Raw genomic sequence first — 22,145 nt, forward strand, 5'->3', positions numbered from 1 at the left:
ACCCCACAAGGTGCTCCAGGCGCATCCCAGGCTCGTGGCGCATGAAGGTGGGACTGACCCCGGCTTCCTCCCCAACTCGTGCTGCCGCTGGAGGCCCAGGGTCAGGGTGCCCCGGTGTGGGGCCTGGCGGGGCCCCGCGGTCTCTGCCCCCCCCTGTGCTGCCCGGCCCGTGCCACCAGCCCCCTCCCTGTGGGACAGGGCAGCCCCCAGCAGCACATCGGGGCTCCTGGCCAACGTGCAGCTGCTCCGATGTGGAGACCATGGTCACGGTCTGTGTCAGTGAGCGATGCAGGGGGCTCGGCTGTTCCCCCCACCTCGTGCCCACCCTCTGGCCGCGGGTGGCGGTTGCCCACCCCCGTTTCCCACCTCGGGGCACCCTCGTGGGGCAGAGGCGCAGGGCTGAGGTCACTCACTGACCAGCCCTTGTTCCTTGCACCACCACTTTGCTTGTGCCGCTTTGTTTTTCTCTGGCCTGGCCCTGCTCTCCTGCATGCGCTGGGCAGCAGCCAGGGGTCTGTCCTGAAGCAACCCCCCACCCCGTCCCGGGATCCCCCCCTCCGGCAGCCACAGGCTCCCATCGGTGCACACACAAACAGTGGGGAGGAACTTAGTTATCCTTTTATTTATAAACAAATCAACGTAAAATAAGTGCAGAGAAAAGCACTGGCTGACCCCGCATGGGGGCCTGTCTGCAGCGGGCCAGCGGGATCAGCGTCAGGTAAAAATGGGGGCGTCCCAGGACCGATGCTGTGAGCGATGGGGCTCTGTGAGCGGCCACAGCCCCCCTCGCTCCGAGCACGGTGGTGCAAGGGCAGGGACTGCAGCACGGACTGTGCTGTACAACAAAAAGCCTTTTTATTACTTTGGGGTTAGGTTTGGTTTTTTTTTTTTTTTCAACTTTTCCCCTTAGGGGTAAACCTGACCCAGTGCAAGAGACTGGAGAGTTGTTTGCCACGGGGCCAGTTCTGGTGCTGGCCAGGGCCCTCGCGGCTGGCACGGAGGAGGGCGAGACGCTGCTCTGGATGCAGAGGGTGAGCTAAGGACAGACGAAGGAAGTGCTTGCAGTGGAGCATCCTGTCCCGGCCCTTGGGTCACTGCAGAAAGGAAGCATGTGCGGCAGCGCACTGTGGGTGCATGTGGGGGCACACACCTGGGCAGCCCCCACTGCCCCCGCCAGCCCTTCCCCAGCTTGGCCTGGGCCGGGGCAGGCGATGCTCCAGGGGCCCGCGCAGCCCCGGTCCCACAGGCAGCCCTGATACTCCTGCAGCTGCAGTAACGTGTCTGGAGCAGCGGGTTACTGCTCAAGTGCCATCAAAAATAAATACATTAGACTGTCTGAAACAAATAGGTGCCCCGGGGTAGGGCAAAGCCCTCGCAGGAAGAGCAGCGCAAGGGCAGGTCACTGCACTGGGCTCCTCTGACCTGCCAGACCCAACACCCTCTCACACACACTGAGCTAGGACGGACCAAAACACCAGAGGATGGGGAGGGCCCCTGGGAAGACGAACCTTTGCATCTCTGGCTAAAAATCTCCAAGAGCTGTGAGTTCAACAACAGGTAGAAAAATCATTTCATCGTTTTAAACAGGCAACTCCTTATTGGAGAAAAAAAAAAAAAAACAACCAAAAAAAAAAACCCTACTCAAAAAAAAAAAGAGAGAAGGATCGGTCGAGTCCTGCAGCATCCAGCCAGCCTCTGGCGCCAACCCCAGCCTGTCGTTGCCGTGGGCCCCCCAGACCCAGCCACGCTCCCCAGCTCTCTCACAGCTCGCCCTGCGCTCCCGGGCAGCGCTGTGTGCTGCCGCACGGCCTCCCCAGTCAGAAATAAATACGGCTCCATCCCCAGCCCGGCGTCCCCAGCTGGAGGCATGCTGGGAGCTGAGGGCCAGGCAGAGCTCAGGAGGTGCGTGGTGCCCGGGCTGGGCAGCTGGGCTCCCCCAAGGCATGGAAGACGGGGATGGGGGTGGTCGTTGCTCTGAGCTCGCTGCGGTGCTACAAGGCTGAGTGCAGGTCGGGGGCACCACTCCCCCTCGCAGCCGGCAGCCCCCCACCCCTCCGAGGGGATGGGAGCCAAGGGTCAGCCCGGACAGGCGAGGCCAGGAGCGCACAAGCCACAGCGAGAGGGAGAGGAGGCAGTGTGAGCACCCAGTCCCCACAGGCTCCATCCCAGGGAAGCAGGAGCGGGAGCCCACGGAGAAGCGCTGGCTGCGCAGCAGGGAGAGACCCTCCGCTTCCAACAGGATGCCCACGACTTGAGTCCAGTGCGAAGCCCCAGGACAACTGTGCACCAGCCTCCTCCCGAGCACCTGCCGGGGCCTGGCCGCTGGTGCGGGGGCGGGTGGGTGGCTGGACCCCTGTGGCGGGGCCAGGCTGTCGGCGAGGTGTCCATCTGCGGCATAAATGGGTGTGTGTGCATGCGTACCTGTCGGCAGGCAAGCGCAGGCATGGGTGGCCAGGAGCGGAGCTTCCAGGGTCTGTCCTGCCAAGCGTCCTCTCAGAACTTGCCTTGCTTTAGCTTGTCGATGTGGTAAGTGAGCTTCAGGGCTGGCCCCAGCTTCAGCCCCATGTACTTCATCATCATGTCACTCCGCAGCAAGAGCAGGGCTTTGCCATCGATCTCCTGCAAGGAGGCGAAACGGCAGCACTTGTGACTACACCGGTACGGCCGACCCAGGCTGAGCCAGGCCGTGCCCAGCGTCAGGACAGCTGGGGGAGCACAGCTGTGGCAGCCAGGGCAGGTTGCACCGAACTGCAACATCCCAGCACAGGCATCCCTGTATCCCACCCTGCCTGCGGCACAGGGGTTCAGCCCCAACCCCCCCAGGTGGTGGGAAATCTGCTGGGTGATAAGGCACGAAGGAGCCATGTCCAGCTGGTCAGCAAATCCTGAAGGGAGGTGGGGAGGAAGGAAACGTGGGGGGTTTCCTTGACAGGGGAACCATCGAGGCAGTGGCAGTGCAAAGGGAGCAGCCTCTCACTCAAGGGCATTGTCATCCCACTGCAGGAGACATCTCCTGGCAGAGGATGCACCAGCCCTGCCAGCAGCCCTGCTGGGACACAACAGCCCTGCAGCCAAGGCTGAAGAAGGAGACAAGGGACCAAACCCCATAACCCCACAGAGGCTGCCACTGCATGCAAAGAGGGTTTCTGGACTTTCTAAGCAAAGTCCCAGCAGCTGGCAGAGCAATGGTGGAGCATCTTGACTCCAGCCAGGCTCATTTCAACATAACAGCTTTCAAAGTATCTGATGCTTTACAGCTGAGCCAGATGTGTCCCTCACTGAGGCTCAGGAGGGGAAGGATCATGAAGCTCGGAATAACCAGAGAACAGCTTTGCACTTAGCATCTGCAAGTCTAACTTTTCCAGTCCCTTGCAGCACTCCCTTCCTTGACTTAATCCAGGCTTGGTCCAAAGCTTTGCATGGGACAGGTTTCCAAGAAGAAAATGTTATTGGACTTATAAAGGAAAAATAAAAATCACAACTTCAAACAACAGAAAATCCTGTCCTATGTCGATGCTCAGTTAGGTCTCACACTTGGCAAGATGTCCAGTGAGCTCCAGTACCAGGTTTGTTCTGCTTTTCCCCTCTTCAGATGACAGAGAAGTTCTTCCTCAGGATTGCCAATACAGGGGACTTTTATCCCTTACAGAGCTGAGCACTCTCTTGTGTAATTAAAACAAAACACTTTCAATTTACTGGTGGTTCTAAAATAGAACTAATTAAAACAAAACAAAACGAGTGTTGTCCCAGCACAGACCAAGAAGCATCGCGTCCACCTCTCCTGCCTGGGGAAGACAGTTATTTTCTCATATGCTCTTCTGACTTCATGAGAACCACCAGCTATGACATGGACTTAATCAAAAGGCAGAAGGAAGACAAACTGTTTGACAGGAATCAGGACATGGAGCTGTCAAAATTTTTGTAGCTTTAGTTGTACAAACTCCATGCTATACGTCTGCAGCTATTTTACACATTTAAAGATATGCACCAGAACCAGAGCCCTGGGAGACTCCTTTTTAGAGGAAATAGGGGAGTTTAGCAGCTACACACTCAATGAATTCCACTTAGAACATGTTCCTTGCCAGGATAAATTTGCTATGAGGTGAATATTAAGACTCCAGAATGAACAAGGTTTTGTGTTTCCAGTGAGAGGGTTCAAATGCAGCGAAGAGCTGAGCTCCACCCGCAGAGAGGCAGCAGTGCTTTAGCTCCAGCTGGGCTGCGATGTCTTCCCCTTGATGATTTCTGAGTAAGAAGATCCCAAGCCTGAACACGATATGAGCAGGATTTATGAAGATGTTTTTCTTAGCACAAAACTTCAGCTGGTACAAAGTGCTGCTGACTCTCCTAGATTTTCCTTGTGTGATGATCTGCCTCCTCCCATATACAATACACACATATATATGTATACACATGCATATATATATTTATATACATATATACAGACATACTTACATGTTTTCGAAAGAGGTCAGCGTGGGGTCCCAGCTGTGGATCTGATTCTCGTATGAACTGCATCACCTCCTCCACCGTCCAGGACGAGGGGTCACGGCTGCTCAGCCGCGAGACGTCTCGAGACCCAAGGTATCTATCTGAACCTGGGGGGATGGTGAGACAGCAGCCGTTACTCCGAGCATCCCCATGGCACCACTCCATCAGTTATTCACCCTTAAGCTACCGCTCTGTCTCCTCTCCCAAAGCAGTGGCAGAGACAATGAGAAGGGCACGTCCCAGCTGTGCCCCAGAGATTCCTGCAGCGCAGGCTCAGCACCGAAGCCTTATTCCCTCTCCTTCGGCCTTACTTCTCAGGGCAGCCTCCTACACTGAGCCCTTTTCCTCAGTCTAAACCCCCATTTCCCCTTGCCCCCCTTCAGCCGAGTTTGCCCCCCCCCCCCCCCCCCCAGTTCCCACTCTGCTGACGGCTCCCACCTTTGCAGAAAACAATCTTCCATTCCCACTTCCCTCCCTGTGCACTGCTTCTCCCCATGCTCCCCCCACTCCGAACACCACTTTTAGCAAATCTAACACGGCAAAGCTGGTTTACGTTTTCACCAGCTGCATTTTCTGATGGACTGAGCCCGTATGTGGAATCCTCTTGTCTTGAAGCACTGCCCGAACTAACAGAAGTCCTGCTCCTAACGTGCCAGCACTGGCTCTGCCTGCGTACACAGATGTGGGAGGAGGCACACGGATCAAGGCATCAGCAACCTGAGCTTTTTAGAAAGTTTGATTGATGCCGTGCACCTAAAATCACAACTTTTTTTGCAAACACCTGGATTCGACGTGCTGCTTTACTCCGATGAACAGCTCTCCTGCCCCTATTCCTCCATACAGACACATGCCATCCACACATACACCCACCCTCCTGGCCGCCCGCTCCCAGCCTCATCAGTTCTCGACTCCCTGCCCATTCCTGATCCGTCCTCACAGACTCAAACACCCATTTACCACTTGACAACCCCCTGCCCACGCTTGCAAGTTCAGCTCCTGCCTTCTCCTTCCTCTCCACTGACTCCAGGTCCACCTAGTCACCACGCCCAACGAGCGACCCTGCAAGCATCACCTCTCCGTATTTCCACCCACCCATCTGCCATGTCTCTAGAGCTACTGTTAAACCTAACAGACTACCTGTTTAACAGTGTAGAGGCCAGTCTCTGGTACTTGCTGGAGTTAGAAAGGTGTAACTGGAGTTAGACAAGCCCTTTATTGCCAAATTTACAACCAGAGGGCTGGCTTCTTAACTCTCTTACCCCCAGAGCTAAGCCTACGCAAGGCAGAGGTACTGCCCTGGGTGAGGCTAGAGGGTTGGTGCAGGTGCCTGTATCCTTGCAGGCGATAGTCTCTGGAGCTCCTGCTGTGGCTGGATGAATTGACAGAGTTCAAGGCAGAGTCCATGGGGTCCAGGCGAGGCTCCAAGGGCCCTGGGAGGCCATCTCCCAGAACAAAGGTTTCACCTGGAACGCACCAAGCTGCAGTCAGTGCACCCGAACGCCACGCAGCCCGAAGTTACGCTCGGTGGCAGAGAGCAGAACCGCAGCAAAGGCAGCGCTGGTGCACGGCTGCAGGTCAAACCACCACGTGGGTGGTCTCCTCGAAAGCACATAAATTAAACCAGGCACTGCTAAAGCGCCCCAGCCTGCTATTTGCCCAGCAAATGCCAGTCCAACCAGCTGGCAGTGATTATGGTCGGTACTGAGACTGGAGTAACAGCTCAGCCACTCTGCTAACGCCACCACCAGCTCCCGCCCGCAGTCCCGCGCCCTTGCTGCTTCCCGAGGCCCTCCTGCAGCTGTGAGCACCGCAGGGTCAGGTGGTGCAGGGCTGCCCGTTCTGGATGCCAATGGACACAGGAGTCACACAACAGCCCTGAGTGGGGAAAGAAGGCTCCCCAAGGGGTCAAGCACCGCACATCACCGGCATTAGTGTGTGAGGTAACGGACCAAGTGGTTGGAATCGTGGGGGATATTCAGCAAGACCCACGCTGTGGCCTGTAGAGCAGCACACGTGCAGAGCAGGGGGGAGCAGCAGGCTCCTCTGAGCAGCTCTGCTGCACTGTCACAGCCAGAGAGCACAGCCTGCTGATCCTCCTGCCCCAAAGGCAAGGTGCTGGTGACCAGCTGCTCACCCCTCCTGACCTCCTGCTGGGCCCTTTTCCATTGCCTAACCAAGTCAGTGACAACACCCTTTGCTGGGACACAGTGCTGAAGGGACAGGGCAGAAGGCTCTCCCTGGGCAGGGGTCCCACTGAGACTGGCTTCCTCACCTTCTCTTCCAGCAACACATTTAATTTCCAGCTGTCAATGGCAGCATCAGGATGGAGGCGCTCAGGAAACTATCTGGGGTGATATACTGTATCGGCTGAGCCAGCAGGATCTCCCTTTGCTGTTAAGACTGTGACAGCTTCATCCTAGGACCATGTGTTTGTAGATTTTACTATGGCACGCACAACCTAGTCTCAGCAAAGGTGGACCTGATGCCTCATGAGTCATCCTCAAATACCTGTGTTCTTAATTATTAAATGCCTGGCAAGTTCATACAGCCAAAGAGGAAAGCAGCTCCTACAATGAGGAGTATTGCCTGTGCACTCTAGGCTGGGCCACTGCATCTGGCTGGCAGCTGGAGCTCCTCTGCCAGCATCCCCAGAGACCATGAGGGCAGCTCACGGCCCTGAGCTGCTGCCACTCAAACACCGTGGCAGGTGACAAGGATGAAGAAACCTGAGCAACTGCCCCAGCCAGGCTCTGCGTTTCTTCCCTGGGACTTCACAGACCACAGGAGCTGCAGATGAGAAGCCAGCACAGCTGTACTGAACCGGGATGGTGGCGAGGGTGCAGAGGTGATACTGCAGCCCATGAGACCCAAAGGCTGTTAAGATCTTCCCAAACTTGCCTGCTAAGCTGGTGCTGCCACGCTCCACTGAAGGGAGACGCAGCCTGCCAGAGCCTGAAGTGGTACATGAGTGTTGCAGACACTGGGCCCCACCAACTGGGGGGCAACCTCTCCTGAGGCACATTATTTTTCCCTGGTTTCTATGAACTACAGGACTATTCTGGGAACTGGGAAGCTCTGGTTTCAGTGCTTCTGCTGTTTGTGTTTGAGCAGAGATCCCAGGAGTGAGATCAGCTGCAGGGAGCCAGCCCACACCTCCCTGGCTTCATCTCATAAAGCCACAGGACAGAAACATCCCCCTCGCCCAGCTGTTCTGCAGTTCAGCAAAGCTGGTATGTGGTTATCACCTTCGCATCTGCAACCCTCCATCTCCTGAGCTGTCATCCTCCACTTGAGGCATTTCTGCCCTTCTTTGCTTTTAGGTCTCTGGGATGCTCTCAGAAACCAGCACCACATCCTTAAATCTCACCTAGAAACAGGTCGGGTGTGAAGACTGTTACTCCCCTGGTGACCTGTGTGCTGGCCTGCTTCCCACACAGGTAGATGTGTTTTCACCTGCTCCTCAAGCATAAAAGAAGGCTTTCTGACTTGTGACTATTCCTGAACAACTTTGGACCCCTCCCTCCACTCCTGCACCGCTTTGCCACCATCCAATCTCAGCACAAGGCTGGATGCAAACCCAGCCCTGAGCCGGCTGCTCTGGCTCCGGGGTGGACAGAGGTTCCCTGGCCCAGCCCAGCCCAACCCACACACACTCCACATGAGCTTCTTCACAGCAATGACATTTGGGCCCCTCTCCAACAGGACGGTTTTGCTTAAAACCCAAACCACTTCCCATTAAAGGTGATGTCTGACTCACAGGGAAGTGCCGAGGCCTGAGAGGGACCAGCGGGCACAGGCCTGTGCTGCACATCTCCATCCTCCAAGGAAACCAGCACCCTCTGTGAGGTGGCACAAAGCTTCAACTTGCCAGGAAGCTCCAGGACACTCGTCCCAGATGTGCTGGGTCAGGCAAACACGCTCATCTAACCGCTTGTGAAGACCCCAAAGTTCACACAAGAGGGGATTTGTGTCAGCAGAAGGAATTTCTGGGCTCAGCTAGGGAAGTCTACAGCTTGGGAGGCTGGGAGACCACGTGAGCAGGTTCATGTCAGTGCAATGGATCCAAAACTCACCCTCAGGAAATATTCAAATCAACAATTAACCCAGTCGTTATTCTGATGTGAATGCACTGTGACACATTCTTCAAACAGGTGATCGTGTTCTCGCACGTGCTTATGACCATCTGAAGAGGAGGATGAGGCCATGCCACTGGGGAGCACTCCTTTGTTTTGCCCCAGAGGCAGAACTGAAGCTGCATGTCCATTCCCAGGTTACCCACCTCTGGACTGGTGGGGTCCTGGCTGTGCTGCAAACATCGCAGCAGAGCTGGAGGTTTCTTGGTAGGGTCAATGCAAGAGAGATTTAGGATTTTCTTAAAAACACAACCACACAGAGAACTGCTCAGATGAACGATACCTCCAGAAAGGGGACAGGGAAACAAGGCAAGAGGGGAACAATTACTAGCCCTGTGAATCATCTGTAGCAGAAGGCAACACGCTTCTGCAAGCGGCAGGGCACAGACTGCATTCAGGCACATACGTTATCAAGAATCCTTTCACCCTTGATAAGCAGCTTCGGAGCGAGGAGGCGGTGGTTAATTCTTAGGCAGATTTTCTTATAGAAACTGCTAGTTTTAAATAAAGGCTTGCATTTAGAGCATTGTAGGAAAACATGCCACGATTAGTGGCAGAGAGGCAGGGAGCAGATAATTAAAGTTTAATTAAACAAATAGTGCTATAGATTCAAGAGTGCCGTTTTACTGCTAAAACATAGAGTTTGGCCACAAGCATAAATCTGATTTGCACAACTACTAAACACCCACTGTTTCCCACAAATGGTAGTCTTTGAAAAGCAGGTCCCCACTGTGCTGGAACTGCAGCTTTTTAGCAAAAAGCTACATAAATGCCACTGGATGCAAGAGGAAGAACAATGTAAGAAGTGAGATCCCCTCCTTATCTTTCTGACTTCTTGCCAAAGGCATGATGAACGAAGACATCCCACTGCTACTCACTGCCTTCAATTTGGCAAACTGGAAACTGTTCAGGTACTGCTGTCTGTCACACTGCTGAGGCCAGGCTGTGCTCTGCTGAGGGAGTTCATCACCGTGAGATGTACCTCCTTGCTCAAGAAATATTCCGTATCTGGGTATTTCAGCCTCATATTCTTAAAATATACCCTCTTGAAATGCAAATATTCCTGCTTGTACTTACATTTCATGGTGGAGCCTCCTCCATGAATAGGCTTTTAGCTGTGGGACAAAAATGAATTTCTAGATGGAATTTGGAACCGCACCTCATCTCCCCCTGCCCTGTACACCCCCTGCCTGGGCCAGGAACAGAACAAGACCAAGTTGCTGTAGGAAGTTCACACACCGGCAGAATCACCCTCATACGAAGGCACACTTTCTGCTCACTTGTACCTACTTCTACAGAAGAGGCTGGAGTATTCTGGGCATCCAGATGGCACGACCCATTCAAAGGCCAAGAGATAACTGAGTAGATTTTGAAGTAGGCTAAGAATCAGTCTTGCAGACAACCTAACTTCTCTTGGAATTACCCATTAAGGAAGCTTTGTCTCTTCGCTGACAACACCGAGTGTACAATATTCACCCAAGGCACCTTGGAGTACACCGCCACGCTGCAGGAACAGGTGAACACTCCGCGTTCCACCTGCTGGTAGAGCACTGACTGGCTTTGCTGATGGTTACCTGTGTGCAGCAGCTGACACATTAGAGGAGAATGTCAAAACCAGCAAGGATGTGTATCTAGAGGTGAGAAACAGCCTGGGACTCAGGAAACAATTTTTGACTTCTCAGTATGCTGGAATAGATGAGACAGTCCCACAAATCACCTTGTTCTTCGCTTCAGCTACATGACAAACTTCCAATTTTAATCAATGTAGATACTACGGCCACTAGAAACTGTCACAAGATGCAAATTCAGATCAGCTGTGCTTAGATACGGGGCCAATAATCCTGAAGAGCACAGGGCACAGTGATGGATGGAGTCTAAATTATGCCACAGCGCATGGGAGGCTGCGCACTCTCAAATCTAGGATCAACAAGCCAAGCCCAGCAAACTCAGCAAGAAATGGTGATTCAAGGGACAGCAACAGAGCACAAAGCCACTGAACTGTGAGCCCAGCCAAGGGTTTCCAGCAATTTTTTAGGGACACATTACAAAGAACAGAGACTAACACCTTGGCAGATTCCACCACCAATTAATTAAAGGGCTGCAGCAAGGTTAAACTTCGGGTCTGTGTTATGGAGTGTGGGCAGTTCAAAAGAAAACGGAAGGTGGAAGTGTATTTACTGAAGACCCCTGCTCAGGGTTCAGGTAGCCCCCCAACTACCTGGACCCCCAGAAATCTCCCACCTGCACGTGCAAGGGACACCTGCGGGCCACAGACCAAAGATGTCCCTGCAATTGCTTTTGAGAACGTGGCACAGCACACCTGCCCCAGTTACCCAGCAGCACTGCAGCCCCAATTTGATCTGGTTTCACTGGTGGAGCACATGCTAGTGAGACCCTCCCTGCTATTTAGGGAGGACTGTGAAGAACAAGATGGGATCCTGGGAAAGGGCAGCAGATTCCTGGCCGTACAGCTGCACATCAGCATCTGTACAATACACTGCAGCAAACCATCACGAAAAAATTCAGGGGAAGACTGACTGAAGCAACTGGGCAGTTTTATGACCGTTCATACCATGCATAGCAATGGAAGCTAAAATATGGGTAATTAAATCCCAGATTACATGGTATTAGATGATGACTATCAGAGTTAGAAGGAATTCTCCCTGCATTCCACATGCCTTACACAACTGCTTGGGGAACCTGCCCTGGTACAGAGTGGTTTCTTCTCTGTGAAACACCAAGCACCAAACCATGCCAGAGACAAAGCAAAACAGACTTCCTAAACCCACGGCTTGATTTGGCACAGCAAATCTAATCCTGCTGTATCCGTTACAAGTCACTATAAACAACCAGCTTTGGGCAGAGACGCTGTGCTCACCTTCCAAAGGGTGACGATCATTCTTTGGTAACTTGGGGGAGAGAGGAGCACTGTATGGAGGGGAATCTTGGGAATATCGCTTTGTACCCCGGCCTGGTCCCTGCAGAGTGCCGTCTAACGAACTGCTTCTGTCTAGGAAAAGAGAACAAGCCCTATTTAGGAGTGGAGACTCTCTGGGAAATTCAGTCTTGCCAGAGTCACCTGAGACTTGCATGCATCTCCAGCTTGGTAACAGCCCATTGAAACTGCAATCCAGCACATCTGTCAGCGCTTAACACTTTATACTTTGCTTTGCAAGTTTTATCAGAGAAAAAGGGTGTTGAGAAACCTAAAGAAGAATCTTAGCCACGTTTTGCCATATTTCATCACAAATATCACCTCTGATTGACTTAATTCTATTTCTCCTCATTTTACCCCTTGGCTCATCCCCCACAATTCCTGCTCCTCCCCACTCTTCACCTTTCAGACGCACGTGATCCTTGGACAATTTGCAAACAACCCTTGGACGATGTGCAAACACCTGGTGCCACAGACCAATTTAAACCATACTCAAATTTTCAATCTTTCCCCAAATGGATCCCTCCAGCATCCCAGCTGTCGCTGTTGCTCTTCTCCAAATGCTTCCCAACGATGGGGATCTCCATATTGTATGCAGCAGACGAGATGTCAGGCTGGGCTGCGAGACGCCTCTTTGCAGGTGGCTCAAGGCTGCACACAAGTGTCAGTGGGTGGATGAACACAGAGAATGGAAGCGCTAACACTGATGGGAACAGCAGCCAGGCAAGCGATACAGGGGGTGGCAGACCATGCCCCAGTGAACTGAGAAGCAATGAAGAGGTCACCCACCAGCCACCACCTGCCCACGTGGGCCACCAGCGCTCCTGGCTGGTCCCTGAAGCTGCCCCGAGCACGGGTGACACGTGTGAGCCTGCAGCATTCAAGGTGGGCGGGGAGAGAGGGGTGAAATGCTCGTAGACAGACGCTGGGAGCGGGACAACAGCATGAAGCTGCCCCAGCTGCGGGTGCGGGGCAGGAACGGGTGCCAGAGGGGTGACAGAAATACAGCAGGGAGGGACTGGGACGGGACACCAGGAGAGATGCATCACGCCAAACAAAGAAACGAAGGTACAGACGGGTGGGAAGCATCAGACAGTCACAATTTAGTTGGCTACAGAGAAATACAAAGGTAAATATCTGTTTATCAAAATCCTTTGGGGAAACGGAAGGTAAGCTGCTTATACCGAGCCCCTGGGACTCCCACACACGTATGACCAAAAATCACCGTAACGTTATTAGAAGGACAAACACTGTCCTCAGGACAAGTCCCTGTAAGAAACATTCACTGCCCAGAGAGAGATGGGAAAAACATGCTCTTAGTAACGCCTCTGGATATCTCTAAATGTAAAACTGCACGATCTTCTTCACCAAACAGTCACGGAACCACAACAAAAGGTGATGCTTTTTAAAGGTTTTACCAAGTTTTGTTTTGGGTTATTTTAAAACTGCTTGACTTTAAAAGTAATGCAAACACAGAAGGTCAGGTTATAGAAGATAATGCAGCGGATCAGAAGTGACATCAGTGTAAATTAATGGAAGGATAAACCCAAAGAAGCTCTGTAGTTAGGGTCTCTGATTTTAAAGGACAAATGCTAAGAAAATAAAGAAATGGAGTGATACATAAAGCTGCACTCAGCAGTCACAGTGTGGATCACCAGGAAAAAAGAAAATACCTTCAGTTCAAAAGAGGCCATAAACATCAAGAGTGTGTATCATTGATGAGGAAATAATCTGGGAGGAAAGGATCCCAAATCTAAGTAGATAAATGTTCATTTGAGAAGGGTGCTGAGAACAGGCAGATAATTTACTGGAGATGAAAAGGACCTGCTCAGCATGGGGTCCTATACCTCAGAGGATGGCAAGTACAGGGATGAACTGTTTAACTCATTCTGTCTTTTCATGCAGTGCAAAGGAAAAGACAGGACTGTGTTTTCAGCTACAGAAGTAACAAGTGCATGGGAACAGAGCGAGAAGAGACTGTGCAGAAAGGTAAAGACTGAGAAAAAAGAAAAAGAAAGGTCGTCCTTGTCTGCAAATGATGGGACAGCTTTGAGGGACATTTCAGCTCACCTGACCGGAGAGGTTGGTGGGGAAGAAGAGAAGCACACCTGCCCGTGCCTGGGTCTGTGCTGCTGGCCATCACGAGGCAGTCAGGATGGACGCCTGTCAGTCAGCGACAGGCTGCTCACCTCATCTCATCAACTCAAAGCCAGTCAAGGCTCCTGCTCCAGGAGAAGTGCTGACTGCCCCGACTGCAGAGCATGCCTACACAACTAGCTCAGCCATCGTCGATGCCTCTGTGACATCCACAGGCATTCCACAGAACAAATCCTACCCTTCACTTCCAGCTGCAGCCACGCTGAACACCAGGACAAGGCTCAAGGGATAAAAGGAATGGGACAGGAATGAAAATATACACCACTGACTAAGTGGAAGTCAAATAACTGAATGTATCAAACTGAGGATGTGAGGGTGTGGAGGAAGCCAAACCATAACTTAAGAAAGAAGGCGTACATTAAACCCTGGGTCTGCTGCACCAAATGTTCTAATAAAATTCAGGGACACACGGCTCAGAATGACTGGAAACACTGTGTTAACATTTAAAAAAGAAGGTGAAAAAATGATTTTGGCAACAAATTGCTCACGTCTGACCTCAACAGTACCACAAGGCATGTAAGAGGTTCTGAAAGAAAGGGTAGAGAAAATACTGCAATTACACACGGCACATATTGCGACAGGTGTTCGTCAGAGGAGGCTAACCCAACAATTTCCTTATCATGGGAAAATAACTGATCTATCGCACAAAGGAAGAATGGCCAATCTCATTTACCTGGAATTCAGCAAGGCATTTGATATGGAGAACCACCAGCTAAGACAGAGAACATGAGGACTACCAGAAGCCTTGTTATATGCACGAACTCCTGACCTGAGGGGAAAAGCAGTTGGCAGAGCACTAAGCAAGAGCATGACGCTGAAGAGCAATTGCTAATGAATTTTCTTGAGGACCATTCTTAACCCCAGTGTCATTTAATATTTTTATTAATAACTTTGGCACCGATTTTAGACATTCACCAATGAAATCTGCTGATGTCTTCCCCATACGTCAGGCCAGATAAAGTAGCACTTGAAATTACGCAGGAAAAAAAAAATAGAATGGAGTACCAGAAAGGAGATAAATCCAGCAGCAAAACGCAGGTATGCACTTAAAGCGTTATCCCATCAGCTGGGAACTTGCAGTTGATAATAATGGATGAGAAGAACAGGGTGTGTGACCAGTACAGGCTGATCATTACCTGCTACAAGGATGCAGTAACAAAAAGAGGCTTCCAGAGACATTTCTTGTGAACATGGTGGTGCCGGTGTTGTTGCACCAGGCCCCCACGAGCTCTTCCCCAGAGTGCTGGGTGACACTCCGGTCACCTCATTAAGTTTAATTCAAACCAACACTAGGTAAGGATTGCTGAGAGCCTTCCTTACCAGAGCAGCTAAAAGGCGAGCTCCCCTGAAGGATACAGCTGCCCTCTAACTAATTCCAGAAGGAGAACTAAGCTAAAGACAATGTTAAGACAAGAAGACACAGATACAAAGTTGCCCAAGAATAAATCTGGGCTAGCGACTACAACGTGGTTTCAAAAAATTCAGCAGAAAACCTTGCAGTAGCCTCCAGCGGAAAAGCAAAATCCCCAGCTCCATAGTCAATTAAAGCAACACCGTATGCTGCGGTGCCTGCAGTGACAGGACCCAAGGTTCAGTGGTCTAGAAGGTCCCTCCAGTCCTGTTTTTCAGACAGCTCCAGATCAGATCTACCTGTTCACAACACCTCACAGCCCATCCCTGTCCCTATTAACAGAAAGAAAACTTCCAGTTTTCTTGCAAAACTGCTGTCTCCTGATGTACAACTTGATCTGTTTCCCCTTGTTTTCATGATTATGCCTTACTTAGCGAGACAGAATGCCAGGGTGCGGCTGACCTAAGGGCTGCTGCAGACCTTCCTTCTTCTGCCCCAAGCACACATATGAATTCTCCACAGAGAACAGTGGTCCTCCTGTAAAGTGAGTTTGTTCTCACAAGCTGGAACTGAGACCAGCTCCCAGTTCTAACCGGTGATCGTTTTCTAGAAGAACCAGCCCCACTCAGGCACACGAGCACCTGTACTGCAGAGGAAACAAGGCAGGACACACAGAGCTGAAGGTGAGACCATGGCAGCCTTGACACTTGGTGTGATTCAAACTGATGTACAACTCTATCCTCATTCTTCCATGACCATCCCTAACCTCTCAAAATGCCAGTACTGTTTTTTTTGCTCTCACCAGAAGCCACTGGAATGTGTAGATAACAATGTTTACAATCTTCTTTCAGGTGCTTGAGAAAGGTGTTAGATGACCAGATGCCCAACAATCCCTGAGACATCAGTTATGAGCTACAGGACTAGGTGTTACCACTTCTCTGGATTGTGCTGAATCTTTCCTTAATCCCTGCAAACACTAAAAACAAAAGAAGACTTCAGGATGGGTAGGTTTCAGCATTGTGTCATTTATCTGGTGCTCTGCTTGAGTTTCCCTGAATTCTGACTTCGGTTTTTACACTTTTCCACCCTGCCAGACAGCTCAGCTCCTAGACCCACATTGCTGACATCTTATGGTGGTTAGAAACCACGTGTGAGAGTTACAGGACCCTCTCCATCCAAGCCTGCTGCCATGCCCAGACCCCGAGTCCTCTTTCTTCCATCCTGGCTTTGCTCTATCTCATGACAAGAGGGTACTTCCACACTGAAAAATGGGTATTTCTTCTAACGCAAGGTTCCCTAGAGCGGTAGCCTCTAGTCCCAGTAACTAGACATGCTGCTCCTGGACTTGCCACAGCAGCCAACCCACTTCCTACAGCTCCTCTTCTTACAGCACAGCACGGCTCCCTGGCATTGCTGGCTCCAGCATGGCTCTGCACAGCCCCAGCCTGCAGGCAGCTGAGCAGCCAGGGAGGAAGCAGAGGACAGTCACTCCGAGATCCTCATGCGCTTTAGACTCTTGCTAATCCCCTCCCCTGAGTACGAGTGCTATCCAAGATGCAACGAAGCACCGTGGCATTAGGCCGTTGCCCCTAAGCTTCACGCTTAGCACCTTTTCCTTAGACAATTCTTCCTAAGTGCTTATCCTTTTACATCAGAAATTCTTGCTTTTCTCATCAGAGCCACAATTATCCAAAGGACTAAGTTTGGAAAGACCTCAAACAGCATGACAGCTATCTGCTGTCTTGGGGGCAGGAAGGCAGTGGAGGAAGCAAGACAGGAGAGATCAGCACAAGACACCTGCTAACTACCTAAAGAGATGCAGGTACGTTTCATGCTCTCCATGACTGGCAGTAGTGCTTCCAGAGCCCCACAACCAGCCCAGGCAGGCAGCTATCACCCCAGGGGTTGCTGCCACTACACAGCACTGCAGGGAAAGCTACAGGTCTTCTTATTTTCCACCACTTTCACTTAAGAGCAATTTTGCAGCCTGACGATTTGCATTGTGGCATGAACTATCTTGCCAGGGGTGTGTTGCTTCAATGCAGTGGAGTGTCAGCCGTGCCAAGAAAAACAAAGCCACCTATGCCTCAGATCACTGCAGCGTGCATCATCCCTGAACAGGCTACGCTTTCACTGAGGGCTGGATGTGCCGTCTGCTGGCAGCAGATCCATGGCCAGTGTGGAAACTGCCCTGCTAGCCTTTCATTCCATTTCTAATTACAGTTTACTTGCTGCATGTTATCACTCTTCTATTTCTCATGCAGTCTTTCACCTTAATTCCTAACTGGATGAAGTCACCATAATCAGATTACAGGAAGCAGGAAGGACCGGGGGGGGGGTGGGGGGGGTGGGGGGGTGGGGGGGGGGGGGGCGGGAGCAGGGAGGGACAAGGAGAGGAGGGAAGACAAGGAGACAAGCACGGATGAGTGGAAACCTACAGGCAGAGATGGAAATCAGACTGACAGGCAGAAAATACTGCAACTTGAATCCTGTGCAAAAAGAGCCCTGCGGACACGTGCACGACACTAGGTGTGATGCAATGAACCCTGCAGAGAGGGCTCTGAAACACACGCCTGCCTCCTGAGATAAAGATAAAATCTGGGTTAAGAGCACCTGGGGTCCCTACAACGCCACCCCCGCCCCAGCTCCTACCTGGTAGATACCTGTCGTGGTCGTACTCGTGTGACCGCTGCATGTGGCTGCTCTGAGTGAAAGGCTGGTTCCCAAAGAGGTTGTCACTGCGAAGATTGTGGCAGAGCTTCTCCAGGAAGCGGAGGACGTAGGTGATACTGTTTACTGCTGGCAGGTTCAGAGTGTGCTGTTCCCGATCAAACACAGCTGGAGACAGAAACAAACAGAGCCCAACACGTAAACCCCCAGCAAAGGCAGGAGACTACGCCCAGGGCTGCACAGCCAGCTTCTGTATCTCAGCATCGCTGGTCTAGACTAGAGCAAACAAAAGCCACTGCCTTCCGCTGGCTGCGCGCTGGCGAGCTCGCTTCCCTGGGACAGGCTAAAACCAGCCTGCTGCACCCAGCACCCGGCCGGGGCTGCAGGGCCCGCGGAGCTGCCTTCGAGGGAATGGAAAGGCAGTTGAGGAGGGGCCTGCACTCTCAGCGGCCAGGTAAACACGGGCTTAAAAGCAAAATTAAAAGCCAGGGTATTTCTTGTATTTCCGTCAGGAGTTCTGAAAATCCCACCCGTTCCGCCTCCTTCTGGGGGCTCGGGCAGTGCTGCGGGGTGATGGGCGAAGCACAGCGCTGCCCAGGCCGGCAGCAGGGCCATGGACTGCCTTCTCCAGCAGCTGTGCCTGGCGGCCACGCTAACTGCTCTGCTCCCAGTCAGCCACTAGCTACTGCTTCACTGACACAGATGTTTGGTGAGAAAGAGAAGACAGAAATCTGTCTGTCCCTAGCCCATGACTGCACCAAGCTTCAGGAGAGACATCTTCCAATGAGCGAGTTCTTGCAATGGCATCTCTGGAGGCTAAGTGCTGTGGGCCAGTTCTCACCTGAGATGACCTCTCCCCCGTGGCCTTGTTTTAAGAAGGAGAAGACTGTTTTCTGATGATAAGCGCAATCAATGCAGGCCTGTACTGCTTGCTGCAGGACAACAGAAGCTCGAGCTGGTCCAAAATGGTCCGGCAGCTGCTGAACTTTCTTCTTGTCTAGGTGGGGCCCAGTGCTGCCATTCTTGTTCAAGTAAATGCAAACTGCCAAGATGAGAAATGTGTTTGCCATTAACCCACTCAAGAAAGCAAGAAACAGATGCCAAAAAACCAATTTGAGAGATGCTGAGATTTTAAGACTCTCAAATCACTCACAAAGGGGAATCCACCACAACTGCCTGTCTGTACCCTAACAGCAAAGCCGCTTATAAAGGGGAATCACCTCTGAATCTTCCTGCCTCACATCCACCTTCCAAGATGCCGCTGTTTCTCCTACACTTTCCCCTGTAGTCGGGCTCCCAAAGGCAGGCTGCAAAGTGGCTCCCCATGCCAGCCAGGTAAGGTGGCTGCCATGGTCAAAGGAGATGAAGGAATGCAGCCCCCACTTTTTAGGGAAACTTGGTTCTTTAGGTTCCTCTGAAAACTGGCCAGCTATGTTCTGGGGAAACAGGGCTCAGCCCTTATGCAGCGTTTGACTGAACATATAAAAAGCAGCTTTACATTAGACTTTCCTGTCCAGAATCATCTTCAGCTACATCTTACAGCTGTAGCAGAGCATACACTCCGCACTGCCACCCCTCCTGTGCTCCCTTTTGTCCCTGTTTGCCTCAATATCCTGGCTGAAGCTGAACAGATCCCTGTCACTGTCATTCAGCAATTGTTCTGCATCTCGCTGTAGCTTCAGCAGCTGTGCTGGGCACGGTCTGGGAGAGCTCATGCTCTGGACTCACGAACAGTGCTGCACACTGTACTGCCTGGGCACAATGGGCCACGAGAAGTGCCTTTTGAGAGCTGTGGAGTCACTAGCATGCATGTGGTAACTCAGGGAAAGGGGTCCTTGCACTGAACAGATGGACCTGCAATCTTCCTATGACTTCATTATTTCCGAAACAGAGAGAGATAAACAAACAGCTGATCTGAACTCATGTGCCTCTCTTTTCCTCCTGACACACTCTCTCTTAGGCCAGCCTTTCTGGAATTGTAACATTTGCTGGTTTACAGTTTTAGGAAGAAATGGAAGTATCTCAGCATGCCGTTTTCTGACTGATGCTGCTCCTAACTGTGCAATCTTGTCAAGAATGCGGTTCGAGACCCTTACCTGTGGGAGCCTGCATGGCAGAGCTGGGGATTGTAGCAGCGTCCTGGGGCACAGTGCTTGTGTCTGGTTCTGGGGTACTGGTTGTTGGAGAGGTGGGTGCTGGGTTCAGCAATGTCCTAGGTTTCCTCTGCAGAAAAAGAGGAGATATTTCTCCTTTTACCCCTGCTCTCCTTTACCACCCACGATCACTACACTCTCTCCTCTGCATCCAACAGACAAGGCACTGTGGAACATGACACACTTCTGATGGTGATGATGGGGAGTCTCAAGAACCTAGTAATCGATAAGTGTGTATTTTATAAACCACAATCCTGAAAAAATAACAAGCCTGAGATCTGCCACCTCTGCTTGACTTAGACTAGCTACACACGATGGATGGAAGAGCTTATTCCACCATTTGGCCACCCTGTCATAATCACAGCATCTGCCATGCTACTTCACAGCTAATGCAGCTCCAAAGACACAGTTTCTTGATGGAAATGATCTTTAGGACACAAACATTCTCTACAGCTCTGGGGCTGGACTCTGAGGGACATTCCCAGCCCACAAACCCCTTTGGTCTCCTACTTGCTGCAGTCATACAGCCAGAGGCTGAGACAAACGTGCACAAACACACGCATGCACCATCCCATGGCAGACCTTGCAGCACCTGCTTTTCACCCGCCTGCATCAGCATCAGCTTTTACCTTACTGCCAGGCTTGGGGCCTCTCTTTCTGGGGAATTTCAAAGGCTCCACTGACTTGGAGGGTGTAGGCATGGGGTGATGGATTAGCGCTTTGGTCGTTCGACCACGCTTCTTCCCTGTTTTGCGACGCCTTTGCCCTTGTTGATGCCCCAAAACAGTCTTTGTGCTACTGTGCATGCTAGGTTTCTCCGAGTTTACTTCGGAGGCAGGTAAAGGGCTCTTTGGAATCACAACTGAAATAAAAAGAGAAAAAGCAAATATAATTAAATCAGGCGAGAATCAAAACAAGAGCAGCCTCCATCTTTATACAGTGTCACATGGAAAAACCTGGAGTATTCACAGCCCCCTGAATGGAGGCTACTGCTCTCCAGGCCAGAATAAAAACCAAATGCACTGATCCTTGCTTCAGCACTCGAGCTGTGGGACACTGTGGCTTAGCCTGGATGGGCTGAACTCCAGAAGGATCACGCTTTCAGCCATACCTTCCTTCCTGAAAATAAATGGCACCTACACTTCTTTCTTCTGCGAGTGGTGACCTGCCAGTGATCACGTAAAATTCACTGAAAGCATTCCTACAGAAGGATCAGTCAAGACCTGCCTGACAGTCACAGAGCCAGTGCTGTGCTGGAAATCCCCTCTCTCAAGGCAGAAGTCAGATTTGCCCTGTCCCTGAATTACCAGTGAACTGCAGGGGAAGGTACCAGCTCCATCCTGGATGCCTGCAAAGACCATTGCTCCTGGCCATGAGTAATAGCTTATCTTAGTTGGATCAGCTGACCTGCTCCTCACACACAATGCCAGATGTACATGAAATGCCAGCACATAATCTGTTCCTTCTTATCTTCTCACACTTTCTATGACAAAACCAGGTTTCTGGTGTATTTGCCCACAAATACCCTGAATTTGGCCATTGATCGTTCCTAAGTCCTGCTAAAGGCTAGAGATAAGCTGGCCCAGTTCAGCAGACCAATCTTTCCTTTAGATTTAAACTTCTGCTGAAAAGAAACAAAACAAAACCCTCCCAGATTTTTAAAAATGCACAGTGACCTTTAGGATGTCTTGTTTCTCAGACCTGGAAACCTCACAGTGTATTCAACATGGGGACTCTGAATTTGAAACCCCTCTCACTTTTAAAGTGAGAGACTTTATAGTTAAGGAGAGAATCTTGGCCAAGGAAAGAGAGGGCATGCAGCCCTAACAGTGGCACAACTGTGGGTATATGAAGAGATTCTTAAGTTTTTTCTAACGAGGGTTTTATGAGCAGTTACTGTGAGGAAGGACTCATTCTCTTGGCACAAAGACACCATTTCCTACCAACAGCTCAGAAATAGCAGCTGAGCTGGGTCAAACTTCCCAGCGGTGTGGAGAAGTTCAGTGGACTGCGAGGTGACAGCAGCAAGCCCTGAGACAGCAGATACTCCAGGGATGGGGCAGCGAGCTGACGGCTCTGCTCACTTCTTCACTGCTACTGCATACTGGCTGGTACGGGGATCAGTGGCAGCTTATTTTGGCCTTACGTGAATGAGCCACTGAAGGTGGAGGATCCTGCTCTGCTCTTTTGGTCTGACTCCACTCACCAGCTTTGACTCTGGGATACCCTGTGCTCTTCATGGGGAGACTGGGCAT

The 22,145-nt window shown here is 51.4% G+C and overlaps 1 protein-coding gene across 11 annotated transcripts in view; it reads right to left on the reverse strand.

The window, feature by feature from the left end:
- Nucleotides 1–599: 599 nt before the first annotated feature.
- Nucleotides 600–22,145, reverse strand: part of SCMH1 (Scm polycomb group protein homolog 1) — a 71,572-nt gene continuing 50,026 nt past the window's right edge. For 6 of the 11 annotated variants that reach the window (XM_037380102.1, XM_037380098.1, XM_037380105.1 and 3 more), the window contains 8 exons: nt 20,520–20,752; nt 19,834–19,960; nt 18,579–18,779; nt 17,720–17,905; nt 11,503–11,634; nt 5,751–5,954; nt 4,456–4,598; nt 600–2,619 (listed from right to left, as the gene is read on the reverse strand). In XM_037380102.1, the coding sequence (XP_037235999.1) occupies nt 2,494–2,619; nt 4,456–4,598; nt 5,751–5,954; nt 11,503–11,634; nt 17,720–17,905; nt 18,579–18,779; nt 19,834–19,960; nt 20,520–20,752 (1,352 nt within the window). In that variant the 3' untranslated portion in view covers nt 600–2,493. Of the gene's footprint in view, nt 2,620–4,455; nt 4,599–5,628; nt 5,955–11,502; nt 11,635–17,719; nt 17,906–18,578; nt 18,780–19,833; nt 19,961–20,519; nt 20,753–22,145 lie in introns of those variants that run through there. The other 5 variants (XM_037380104.1, XM_037380103.1, XR_005103170.1 and 2 more) reach the window with 5 other exon arrangements.

This window comes from Falco rusticolus, chromosome 3 (assembly GCF_015220075.1).
Source record: "Falco rusticolus isolate bFalRus1 chromosome 3, bFalRus1.pri, whole genome shotgun sequence".
Lineage (NCBI taxonomy): Eukaryota > Metazoa > Chordata > Aves > Falconiformes > Falconidae > Falco > Falco rusticolus.